Below are 13609 nucleotides of genomic sequence, written 5' to 3' on the forward strand. Positions count from 1 at the left end.
CCTGCCTTTTCCTAGCAACTGGAGTTCCCTTCCCCGGAGAGGTAACCTCAGTGCGAGAGGCAACTCCAGCACCATCTGGAAGGAGGGTCTCAACTATGGGAAGGTTTCCCTCTGCTCCCATTGACTGCTCTGCTTCCCTGGGCCTTTCTTCCTCCTCAACAGTGCAGCATATTTAAAAGAGTTGTACTGCTAAAATGTAAAATAGGACTGGGGTACATGGAAAGATTCATAAGTAGTCATGGATCATAGTTTTACAAGATTCACTAAGTCATTTAGAAACAAACCTATCTGATTTGGTCACAATAATAGTACCACACAGTGGATTACAGTCTTGAATGACCAAAATGGATTAAACCCTTCACAGAGAATCACTACTCATGTCAGTATGGAAAAATATAATTTGAAACTCTGAAACACTCATTACCTACATGTTTTTTTTTTTTCCATATTCAAAATGCCCTGGGTGCGCTCCACACCATCCTGGGCCAAAGAAATATCAAACAGCATACTGAATGTTCTATTTCAGATTATTATAAAGTGCCTTGAATCACAACAGACTACCAGTGGTTATATAAACACAGACAGAGATTTAGTAGTATGTATGAATGGAAAACCTATAATGAATACACATAAAGATCCTTTGGGGCAGACTACATTATTAAATCTGACCAACAGCTATACTACACAATGATAAATACCCTGAAGAATGTTACAGTCAGCTGCAGGAACCGATGACACGTTGATTACAGGAAATCTGAATGCTAAAGTGAAAGTGATGATCAGAACATGACAAAATATGTGGATTAGGAAAGATCAATGTCAAGGTCACTGGTTCTTTAACATTATTTTTTCTCTGCCAATGAATTTCTTCAATAATACAAAATTCAGCTGGAATGCTCTAAATTAGCTACACAGAAAAGCCAAATCTTTCTTCCATTGTGTACAAAACTACTGTTTTCTGCTACACTGAATCACTGACCTGAAGCTTGATTTCAAAACACAGAAGGCTTCTCTCAGACAACCAAGAATGATGTGCTGAGATAAGAGGAGAAACCCCAAATCACTATTCCCTCCTCTCCCAGATGGGCAGTGGGCAGAGCATGCCAAGAGAAAGGTAGAGAAGAATGTCAACAACAGGACTATTAGCTGAACAAACACCAAGAAATATATAGGTAAAACACTGTCCATTACATAAAAGTTTGAGAAGCAAGGGAAACTTGAACAGGAAGGAGAAGAAAAGTAGAGAATATATTCTGGCCAAACAAAAATCAAAACATCTCCCCTTATGGTGGGGAGCATGCATAAAGTAACTGGGGGAAAACTGTTAGTGATCAGAAAGATCAAGGATCAGTAAATTAAGTCTTTCAGCTATTCTTTATCTATTTAGATTATAAGCTTGTTGGGGTAGGGTCTGCCTCATACTAAGTGCTTGTGCGATGACTACCATGATCTGAGTCTCTAGGTACTAATGATAAAACTATAAATATTCATTTGGCCTCAAGGAGCTTTTCCCCTTTGGATGCATGCAGTAATTCAGTCCCATGTTAGAATGGGGATCGACAGACAGGAATTATGATAGACAATTTAATAAAATCCAGACTATCCAAAAGATCAGTTTATAGTGAATGTACCGAGGAATTTCTATTGAATTTAAATGCTCCGTGGCAAAGTCAATCCACAGCTCTTTTATAGACAAAAAAAAAATAAGGCAATTTTGATCTGTTGGTTAACAAGCCACTTGATACAATGATTTCTTTAAAAAAAAGTTTCAGAACTACCTTGAAGTTGATTTTGCAGTTTCTTTTTTTCAGGATCATCAGACTCTCCTTCCCCATCACTGTCAGTCCTAATTCAGACACAAGCAATAAGATGCTCAACTACAAAGAAAGCCACCTGTCTTACACAACAAGACAAACAATTTTGTAAATGGAAACTATAATCTACCTCACATCTTCCATCATTTTGATAGAGATATTCAGGGAACCATGTTTTTTACGTTTTATAACAGAATTCTGTAGATTCTTTGAGGGCCCAACAGCCCTGTTGAATGAGGTCATTTTATTTTTAAAAATCACATGACAAAAATATAAAGCCAAGTAGTGTCATCCTAAGCTTCATACAAAATGTGATTTCTTCTTTAAAATATTTTTGACAATTGTAATGAAGTACATTTTAATAAGTTTTCCTACGGCATTTTTAACGTTTCCATGATTTTTAGAAAATATTTATGGCCTAAATTTCACTTTTACTGTTTTTAATTAGATTTATTACAGGTACAATCATCCTTTTTTCAGTGCAGGCAGATCTAAGCAATCCTCTATATGTCTGGAGCAGCAACTGGAGTTATTGGTCAGATCCAGCTAGTGCTATGTTCCTCTTTATGCTGCTCTGGCAGAAGAATTAAGAGAAGACCTAAGGGAACCCCATGGTTTGCAAATATGCAGCATAGAGGGCATGTCATATGCCCAATCTTACAGCCATCACAATAAGCACGTGGACCATGGTGCAGCTCTGAGCTTTTATAAAACAAAAAAATCCCAAATCAACTGTTGCTCAGCTGACCAGTACTATAGGTAGAAAGGGTTCTGGTATGTGTGTATTCAGAGTTTCAGGGACAAGCTACATTCACTGAAAAAAAACTAGAAAGCTTGGCAAATAAATTGTATGCAGTATAGTTGTAGTGAACAAAGCAATCACGAGGTCTAACCTATCAGTCCTCATTCCCAAAGGAAACCTGCATATTTTCAAAAGATGAGCCTGGGAGCTTAAATTCATAACACTGCTAGACACCAAAAAATCATGGACAGAACAGAAACACTGGATTTATGGTTAATTATAACAATCTGTAACCCACTAATCCCTCTTTTTGTCCCATGACTGTGAGATGTTAATGGGCTACTCTACCTAATATGGTCCCTTAGAACATGTGCTAATTACTTATGCTAAACAATCTGTTCCATCTTGCATTTAGTTGTGATGCCCAAACCTGAAGAAGAGCTCTGTGTGGCTCGAAGGCTTGTCTCTCTCGTCAACAGAAGTTGGTCCAATAAAAGATATTACCTCACCAACCTTGTCTATCTTGCAAACGGTTTAATAACTGAACATGGTATTAGTCCATTTAGAAGATTTAAAAAATAACACTGAAAATAAAATTACCACCACCAGAGTTCAGGAGATTTTTTTTTTTCCCTGCAAGCATTGAAAACATTAGGCAACAGAAGCAGAGCCCTACACTGTCTGCTGTATTAGGGTCCCCTGAGGTCATCAACTTCTGCAGAAAAAATAAGGATCCCTGGATTCTGCTATGAGACAAATGACAGTAACTGATTTTCACATGATATACTGCAATGTGCAAACTGAATTTAGTTACCAATCCGAGTCAAATACAACTTTAAACCCTCTCTTAGATCGATTACGAGCCATAAACGGGGATAGTCTTCCCTGCGAATCACTTAAATTTTACTGCAGTTTTACGTTTCAATGAAGAAATAAAATATTAGGTATAAATGTAATTATCTAGATGTCCAACAATTACTGTTGCCAACAACAAGAATTGGGTGAACAGAAGTATGACTAGATGGTGCAATGGATTGGGAACGCGATAGAGAGCTTTGACATCTTGCGCACATGTTCAAAACTGGCCTAAGTTATCAGTGGTTTAAATCTAGTCACTAGTGCTCTGAAGATCTAGATTTTAAGTAGGTAGGTGTCCATGTCATAAACCACCGCAGTTATCATCCAGCAGGAAGGCTAATGACCTGCTAGACATGAGTTAATTTACTAGCACGAGAGTTACTGCAAGTGGATCCTCCATGGTAGGGCTAAGGCCTATTGGTAAAGAAACATAAGAAAGCTTGTAGTATTAGTATGCACACTGTCCATATTGTCTGGTTAGTTACTGTACTTCAGTATTGCTCATCTGATACATTTCACACGCATTAATCTTACTTAAAATGTTCTTTCAAATATTTAACTTTTGTTTCAGCTGAGTTTGAAACATGAAAAATATTTCATTTTGCTTTACCATCTCCAAAAAAACATACCCTTTTTCATCGGATGGACCAGACTCTTTCACTGGCTTTGCTGGAGCTTTCTCTTTCTTTTTCAGATACTCCTTCAGTTTTTCTGCTCTGTCCAGATATTCTGTACACTTCGTTCTGATACTCTGTTTTGCTTTATCACCCTGTGCTTCATCTAAAAAAATTGAAAAAACGGTTATGCTTTACTGGAAGCCAAAAAAAACCACATAAATCAAACAGAAAAGGGTAATAATTCTGTCCCAATTTTAATCTAAATTTAAAAGATTACATAAGAAAGTAGTGTGTAGTAGTTTCTCCAGTCTCAATGAAGAAAAAGTCAATTGAAAACCTCCGACCTGCAAGAATCCATTATGTGCTTAATGAATGCTTCAAGAGGCATTTAGATGCTTATATTGCCAATATCCACCATATTATCTGAGCAACAGCCAACTATTTCAAGAGAGCTCTTTCCTTCGCCTGTAGGAGAGAAAACTTGATTAAGCTAACAGGTTTTTGCTTAAGATACACTTTGAACTGGATTCTCTATTGAATGGGAAGCCAATGCAAAGAGCAGAGCTCCATGGTGATATGTTCATTGTGATTTGTGTTGCTAAGCAGATGGGCTACTGTGGTTTGTATCAGGTGGAGCTTTTTCAAAGCGTGTGGCTTAACTCCTAGTTATGAGCTGCAATAATCAAGCCTGGAGAGCACACGTGTGGCGGTCACTATGACCAGGTCTGTACTGATAGGATGGGGTGCAACTTTAGGGCCAGTTGTGGGTGTTTTGGATCCCGTAAGTATACAATTATCCAACAGCACTGAGATTAAAGGACAGGGTTACAGACAGAACTGAGGGAAAATGCATCTGATAATGGAGAAGTGTTAGGAGGCAGCAAGTTCTTCAAAACCCTTCCTTCTTCCTACTAAAATCACCTCAGTTTTACCTGGGTTCAACTGTAGCAAGATGCTTTCATTTCAGGCGCTGATTTCACCCAGGTATTGAAGTTGACGGTACTCTTAAAAGCAAAAGTACACGAGATGTTGTACTCTGCATTGTCTAATGTTAACCTACCAGATCTCCCAAAAGCTTCAGGCAGATGTTGAATAATATAATGGAAAGTGACTGAGCCTTGTAGAATTCCACAGGTGGGGCCTTTAGAAGTACAGGATCAGTTGACTATGACAAGATTATGGATTTGGTGTGAAAGGATCCAAGCCATTTCAGGGTAGTTCTGTTCATCTCAAAGTTTCTTGTAAGCAAGCCAGGAGTACACCTCTGCATCATTACGTGATCTAAAGCCTGACTACTTGAGAAGGATCAAGGATACTGGTAGATGGATAGCTTCTTGATTAGCTTGCTTAAAAAACAGATGTTACTGGGCAGTAGTTTAAGAGATCACTAGTGTAGAGCAGTGGTTTTTGTTTATTTACAATGTATGTTCTCAACCCCCTCTGCAATCTTCCAGTTTCTTAAAAAAAGTTGTCATTCACAATAAAAGGGAGATAGGCACAAAATCTGAACAACCTTTGCTCTGTGAAAGCTCAAAAGCTTGTCTCTCTCACCAATGGAAGCTGGTCCAGTAGAAGATATTACAGTAACTCCTCACTTAACGTTATAGTTATGATCCTGAAAAATGCGACTTCAAGTAAAACAATGTTAAGCGAATCCAATTTCCCCATAAGAATTATGTAAATGAAGGGGTTAAGTTCCAGGGAAATTTTTTTCAGACAAAAGACTATTTTTTTATTTATATATACATATACACACATGCACACGCAGACATGCAGAGTATAAGTTTTAAACAATTTAATACTGGTACACAGAGATGATGATTGTGAAGCTAGGTTGAGGTGGAGGAGTCAGAAGGTGGGATATTTCCCTTACTGCTAAATGATGAACTAGCAATTTGGCTGAGCCCTCAAGGGTTGACCCTCTCTACACAAGGCAGCAGGAATGGAGGGAGATATGCGCATTTCCCTTAAGTACGCTGCCTTGTTAATTAGATCAGCTTGCTGACAGGCAGCTGATGCAAGCTCCCTCTGTCCTGAGTCCTGGTCTGTCCCCCCTGCTCTATGGAAGATGGAGTAAGCAGGGTGCAGAAGCAGGGAGGAGGGGGACACCCTGACATTAGCCCCCCTCTTCCTGCCCTCCTCTCTGCACAGCAAGCAGGAGTCTCGGGGAGCAGTTCCAAGGCAGAGGGCAGGAGCAGCACATGGCAGTGGGGGGAGGGACACCACTAAATTGCAAGCAGTTGCTGCACAGGGAACTTAGGGGAGCTGATAGGGGGCTGCCAGTCCACCCTCGTTCCAAGCCCCCAACAGCTACCTGCAATGGGCTGCTTTTCCTGAAAGCAGTAGACAAAGCAGGTGACTGCCAAACGACATTAGAAGGGAGCATTACACAACTTTAAATGAGCATGCTCCCTAACTGATCAGCAATGTAACAATGAAACAATATTAACTAGGACGACTAAGTGAGGAGTTACTGTACCTCACCGACCGGGTCAACCTTAGATGGCACATTAATAGTTATTATTGTCCTCCTGGTCTCTAATCTATTAGAAAGCATTTCAGGCTACACAACAAGAGGCATGCACACTTTATGTATTAAGTCCCAAAAGTGTGTCCAGCATTGCAGAAGACACATTCTCTTACCCCACAGAGCATAATTTATAGACACAAAAGACAGACAAAACCCGCACACAAACTGCCCTGAATGATCAAAGGGAATTACTGAAAATGTGACAGTACATCTAACGTGGAGTGAGTTTGCATTGGTAGGTTTGGCAGAAACAACACATTCTAAGGTGGAATTTAACTTAAGAAAGGCATTTCCTTGCACATCAAAGGCAAGAGCAAGAATTCAGGCAAAAGAGGCAACAGAGAAGGAAGCATGAAGACAACAGTGAAGGAAAGATGTAAAGGGAACTGTAGACAAGGTATTAGCGGAAGAAAAATGAAAGCATAAGTATCGGCCTAAACTACATATGTTCATTTGTGCAGAACCTTTAAGATAAGCATAAGCAGCTTGAATCTGATAGAGAAATTGTTTCACCAGCAAGAAAAGACAGTAACTTCTGCGGGGTTACTGCATAAAGACTGCCTTTCCAGATACCACCTGACTTTCCCTACATAAAAAAGGAAATACTTAACCCTTCCCACCCTTCACCGGTCTGCTCTCTACTGCAGCCATCTTGGAACTTTCTGAAGAAATCTTGCACTTGTAGCAGGATTCCTTTCTAAACAGCAACGAAGTGGACTATTTACAAGACTGGAGCAATTGGAGAGCATGTGCAAGGTAGAAGAGGAAGAGACACAATATGTGCCCTTAAATAAAAGTATAGCTGGCAACTCTCATTTGACTGTTTGAGAGATTTAGTATCTTTAGACAAAATACTTATTGATGCTTAACATGGTGAGTATTTTGCATTTTGGTTCTATCAGGTAGACTGCTGTAACTTTATATAATTTAGCTTTTAAAAAACTGCAGCAAATAGCTAGCTAATATACCAAGTCTTACATTTAACAACATGGAGAAAATACTGCACAGCATGTTGGTACAAGCGGAGTGCTTCCTCATAGTTTCCTGCTTTGTCTTCTTGTGCTGCCTTGCTAGCAAGATCTATTGCTTTCTGTAAAGCAAAAAAAAAAAAAAAAGAAGTGATGTGATTAAAATGACAACTATTATGCAAGAGTACTACAACATCAGAGTGATAATTGAAGCTGTTGCCCTGAAAACTGATGCCTCACCTTTACAAAACTATGCAAACAAGTTGAAGGCAATTGATTATTAATTCATTGTACAGTCCTGAACACAGGATAATTAAAAATGGCTAAAATATTAAATTGTGAATATTATGTAACTAATCTGCCAGGAAATGGGATCTCCTTTCATTTTGTGGTAATGAGACCTATTTCTAGAAGTACTGAAATAAAACTCACTGAATACATATGCAAAAGAACTCATGCTCATCTTCACTGGTAATATGCAGCCGGTCTTCTCGTAAACCCCAGAAGGAGTAATTAACCCAAAACGGTACCAGAGGTACTATTAGTAGTAGAAATGTTAAATTTATCTGTAATACCGAAAACCGGTTCTACTGCAGATTGAATAAAACTATTGTGCACTGAACTGAGTGTGCTCTTTCATTACCAAATGAAAGAAAACATACTAAGGAGAAAAAACATAAGGATCCTGGCAACAGCTGGTGATACAGGTCTTACCAAGATTTTTATTTTGCTTAACTACATCATGTGACTAAGCAGAATTATGCTTTCTCTAATGGTAAGTCTAAATGAGTTTTAGCTGATTTATTTTTTTATTCTGTGCCGTTTTCTTTTGTATGCCAAACAAATATTTGCATTTAAAATACAAATCATAGTAACTTAGGCCATGCTCATGTAATAAGCTCCATATAGGACGCCTTCATGCACTTCTTGCTCACTGTAGAACCAGGGCCTTAAGTTGAAGCAACTGCTGTTGGGTATCTCAGGGAGAAGGACTGACTTCAGAGTGGACTTGGGAAATACCATGGACATAAAGCAGGTGTAGGCAATCTGCGGCACGCGAGCTGATTTTCAGTGGCACTCACACTGCCTGGGTCCTGGCCACCGGTCCGAGGGGCTCTGCATTTTCATTTAATTTTAAATGAAGCTTCTTAAGCATTTAAAACCCTTATTTACTTTACATACAACAATAGTTTAGTTATATATTATAGACTTATAGAAAGAGACCTTCTAAAAATGTTAAAATGTATTACTGGCAAGCGAAACCTTAAATTAGAGTGAAAAATGAAGACTTGGCACACCATTTCTGAAAGGCTGCCAACCCCTGACATAAAGCTTTGTGAGAGAGCTGGCTGAGATCAGTGTGGACACAGAGCCAAAGTGACCCGAGTTCCCAAGTCTGGATATATTACAAATGTGATTAAAAAAAAACAAGCACACACACAAAATGAAACCACTAAACGAAACAAAATGTTATCTCAATTTATTTAAACAATATATTCTAGGTGGAACAATAGAGACACAGAGTTAAAGGCACTTGAGCATTTCTACTCTAAAGCAGTTTTCTTGCTTGAGGAAGTTTGACCTAAGAACCTAATATTAAGATCTGATTGGAGGACATTCCTATTTTTTTAGTCTGAGCTAAAACAATTCACTTGTCTCAAAACATGAAAAACATTTCCTTTTATTAAGAATTAATGCAACCTTTTAAAATGCTCTAATGCTGACACAGCTGGGGTAGAAACAAGAAATCTGACAAGAATAGTTCTTACTGATAAGAACTTTTCAGTGTTCTGCAAAGTGATACTTCACATGAACACAATTCAAGGTTTTGCAGTTAAACATTTAAAAGCAACATCAGAAACAATAGTAAACTGGCATGTGCTGAGATTGTGACAAAGCTATTCTCTTAATCTATTAAGGGTGTACCAAGCCATTCATCAATTTCATGTACACTTTGCAGAGTTTGCACTATATGCGACAGTGACACACTAAAAAGGAAAGAGTGCAACTACTGAGGATCCAGGAGAAGGACTCTTCTATGAACTTTTTAAGGTGCATGAGTTAGGTGGCGTTCTGGTGGCATCTAGATCTTTTCCTGTTTAAAGAGCAAAAATCAAATAAAAAGTCTATTTAAAATTAATGTTATAGTCACATAGGTAAGCTCTTAAGTAATGAAATGCCAAAGCTGAAGTTGCATGCGCTACCATAACTCTGCTTCCCTTGTGCATGTGCTGCAAGACAGTTTATTACATATTCACAGTATTGTCTACAGCTAAGTAAAATGCCTCTTGCCAGGTGTGCAGTCAATGATGAAGGACTCCACCCATCTCACTTCCTTGTAGATCTTTCACAGAAATGCACTCCATGAGTCATTTATATAAGATGCCATACATACATACTTAAAATTATAAAATATAATTTGAGAAATACTATGTGCATATGATAGTATGTTCATAAGGAGGAGAATCAAGGTTGCACATACAACCTTACCAAAGAAATGTCCAAGTTAAGGAGGGCTGGATTCTACAAACAGGCATGAGTAAACTTTATTCATACAAGTCATCCTATTAATATCAATGTTACTACCTGCTTTAATAAAAATTAACTCACATTTAAGTGTTTGGAGAATCTGGCTGTAAGAGCTTACTGGCGCAACTTTTAGGCCCCTTTCCTGCAAAGACTTACGTGCTTATCACAGTAGCAAAGCTAAGAATGTGCATAAGTCTTTTCAGGATCAGGATCTTATTTTCTTTTAATGTAGTTTGGCGGAATACAGAATGAGTTTAAAATCTACTCTATTAGGGTGCCCTAGTATAAGACCTCCTAATTCTTTCCAACATATTAAAATACAAAAGTTGTGAAAATAAAAAAGCACCTTATTTTTAAATGAGCTGAAAAAATAATCTAACAGAGAATTGTAGATACAGCAACAAACTGCAAATTCATGTCTTCATCTGAACAGATATTAGCAGTAAAAAATATTTTTGCATTAGGCAACAATCAGTATCTGTCTACAGTACTTCTACAGCTAACTTGAAACCAACATGGCTACAACAACACTGCCTATAACTTGAAATCTAGTCAATTTAGAAGTATATTTATTAGTATTTATATTGCAGTAGCACCTAGAAGGTAAGTAGGTCACAACCCCTTTGTGCTGAGTGTTGTACTCATATAGAGTAAGTCAACAGTGCACCTTCAATATATATCTGTAGTACATAAACCAGAAGTGACAGGTAGAAGTGTTCCTCTATACTAAGCTATAGTTATTACTGGAGTGTTAATCCAGCACTTCCAAAGTTTTATAAGAGATCTCTTATGATAACTGAAAAGATGTATGGAGAATCCACATAATTCTCAAATTTATTTTATCTCCACAGTGTATCCTGAGAAATTTTTAAGCTATCAAAGTCAACCGTTACTAAAAATCTTTTAGTGAGGCTCCAACATGATTGAGCCACGTGAGCAACTTCAATACAAATAACTGATAAAACCTGCATTATGATTTGAGATTAGTTCTGGGGAAAAAAGATGTAATGGAGCAGTGCCAAATATTTATAACTACAAGTTGAGAGTTCAAGTAAACATAACTCTTAAGTAGCAACAATTCTGTATTTCAAAGATTCTGAATGCGGTTCTCACCTCTTATAAAAAGGTTAAGTAAAGTGGGAAAGAAGTACGGTTTTGTGCCATTCTTTATGCATGAAAAACTTTTCAGGCACTTTTTACTTTTCTTCCCTATTTGTGTTTTTACTTCAGAAACAAAAGGGGGAGATTTGCTTTTGAAAATCTCCCCCAGTAAGAAATTTGCTGGAAGTCTATCTTGGAGGACTCAGTTGTAGACTGGAAGCTCTTTCAGTACAAAACCTCAAAAAGTTGTAAACAGTCTGAATGACAGTAATTACTCCTCAATTAATTCAGTTTCATATCCTTAGTATCTCAAGAGTGTCTTCCAGGAAAAAAGGGCAAACAAGGACTGAATTCCTAACAAGGAGGAAGTGGCCTTCAAACATTAGAAAGTTGTATAAAAGGGCATTTTTTTGTCCTTTCCAGAATACTTAACAGCTATACTTATATTTATGCATGGAGAAGGAGAACAGATTATTGGATGATTTTACATTTCTAACTAACTATTTAGAATTTGATTTTATTTGGCTCACACCAATATAAAAATGTAGCCACTTAACCGCTAACAATTTACTTAGAGTAACTATACACCTACATAGTAAATGTTACTATATTCAGTTCTCTCATACAGTTTTTTCCTCTCCTAACTGTACTAACAATGCAATCATACTGATCATGGAAACTCAGCAACAAGGCTGTTTCTAGCAGTTTCAAATATAGTATGAACTTGTCCTTGGTCTCTTGTGAATATATCCATGTCAGGATTTGGGCTCTCTCTAACATATCAGACAAAACAAAGCGGATACACAGCAGCAGCACCAGTAGGGATCAGAAGAGAAGTAGCACAGTATCTTTATTGTTTGGCTTGGTTTTGACTCAATGGCACTAGAGTCAAACCTTTTGGTTTCAGGGAGATTAAAGTAAAAGGAGCTTGTTTCAAATGGGAAACCTTTTAAATGGTGAGCCAACAGGTGTGAGAAAAATTTTGAATCTTGGGGGGTATGTGAAAAGACCATCTGTTAGAGCAGATTCCCAGCAAGAGAGGAGATTGTGTTACATTCCTGTCCTGCTCCTACCAAACAAACAAAAATCTACACACTTCATTGGCCACTTCTGAAACCCACGTAAATTAGCCTGAAACTGACAAGGGGCCTATGCCTCCCGTTTTATAAACACAAGAAAATAAAACAGAAACAACATGTTAGATTGCTAGAGATGACAGAACATCATTTCATTGTGGCAAGGAAGGCTTCTACAAAATATTCTCTTAAGTGCTATGATAATACAAATAATAGTGAATCAGGAAAGAAAAAAAAAGGGATGGGGGGGAGGGAGGAGACAACCTAGGGCCTGATCTGCAGCCAGTTTTGTCACAGTGTAACTATTTCAGTTACAGGTGTGATTTTTTTAAAACCAAAACCACCTTTATAACTGATCTAGTATGAAAGCAATTGTAAGTGTTTGTTACCACTTTAACAATACCAGTACTACTTTTGTGAGAAGACAATGAGAAAGGAAGCATAGTGCAAAAACAAACAAAATAAAATAAAAAAGTGACTGTGCAGCCAACAGCGCAGAGGAGATATTAACAGTTATAGATCTCTCCTATTCCAACCTCAAATATATAGTAGCATGTGGGATATATGCTTCTACAAGTTATCAGAAACAACCTGAGACTTAATTGAAAAGTGAGGAGGTAAATAAATCTGTGTGCCACCCTGGGAGTATGGTACCAGATGACAGTGAACATCAGTGTACATAGCCACTGAACCAGGACACTACTGGAAAATGGACAGAGGGGATAAACCCCCAACCAGCGCAGACACATTATATCTGCTTTTGACAATTTGTTTAAACTCTGATGGAAGGTGCATTTTTAAAACAAATAAACCAAAGTATTTTAAAGTCTTAATGTAGACAGGACAAGAGATGCTTTAACACGGGGTTCTCAGACTTTTGTACTCGTGATCCCTCCATATACATTAAAAACATTTTTTTATATATTTAACACCATTATAAAAGTTGGTGGCAAAGCAGGGTTTGGGGTGGAGGCTGACAGCTCGAGACCCCCCATGTAATTACTTTGCGACCCCCTGAGGGGTCCCGACCCCCAGTTTGAGAATCCCTGCTTTAACATATATTGGCTGGATTAAGATAGTCCTGGTCACCTACCAAGTGTAAATTGCCCCTTCTAACAGTTGGAATTGGCGAGAGGTTGGGAAAAGCGGCTAAAGAGACACGGTTTAAAGCAACGCCCCCCCCCCTCCGGCTTTTTATCGGACTCGAGACGAACCTCAAGACACAGGACAGAAGCCGTCCCACCGGGTGCCGGGAGCCTCAGACATTTCGGAGACGCACTATGGAAGCTCCAACACCCAGGGGCCAGACACCTCCCCACGGCCGCTCCCCTCAGCTCCGACACCCACCCTCTCTCCCCCCCACCCCATGCCCCG

General features: G+C 38.5%; 1 protein-coding gene across 2 annotated transcripts in view; it reads right to left on the minus strand.

Annotated features, from left to right (window-relative positions):
- Positions 1–13609, minus strand: part of VPS4B (vacuolar protein sorting 4 homolog B) — a 50414-nt gene that overhangs the window by 36471 nt on the left and 334 nt on the right. Inside the window, exons 2-4 of one of the 2 annotated variants that reach the window (XM_032792413.2) lie at positions 7540–7651; positions 4044–4194; positions 1779–1846 (exon numbers count right to left, since the gene is read on the minus strand). In XM_032792413.2, the coding sequence (XP_032648304.1) occupies positions 1779–1846; positions 4044–4194; positions 7540–7651 (331 nt within the window). The remainder of the gene's footprint in view (positions 1–1778; positions 1847–4043; positions 4195–7539; positions 7652–13609) is intronic. The other variant, XM_032792414.2, reaches the window with a different exon arrangement.

Source organism: Chelonoidis abingdonii, chromosome 2 (genome assembly GCF_003597395.2).
Source record: "Chelonoidis abingdonii isolate Lonesome George chromosome 2, CheloAbing_2.0, whole genome shotgun sequence".
In the NCBI taxonomy this organism is placed as follows: Eukaryota; Metazoa; Chordata; order Testudines; family Testudinidae; genus Chelonoidis; species Chelonoidis abingdonii.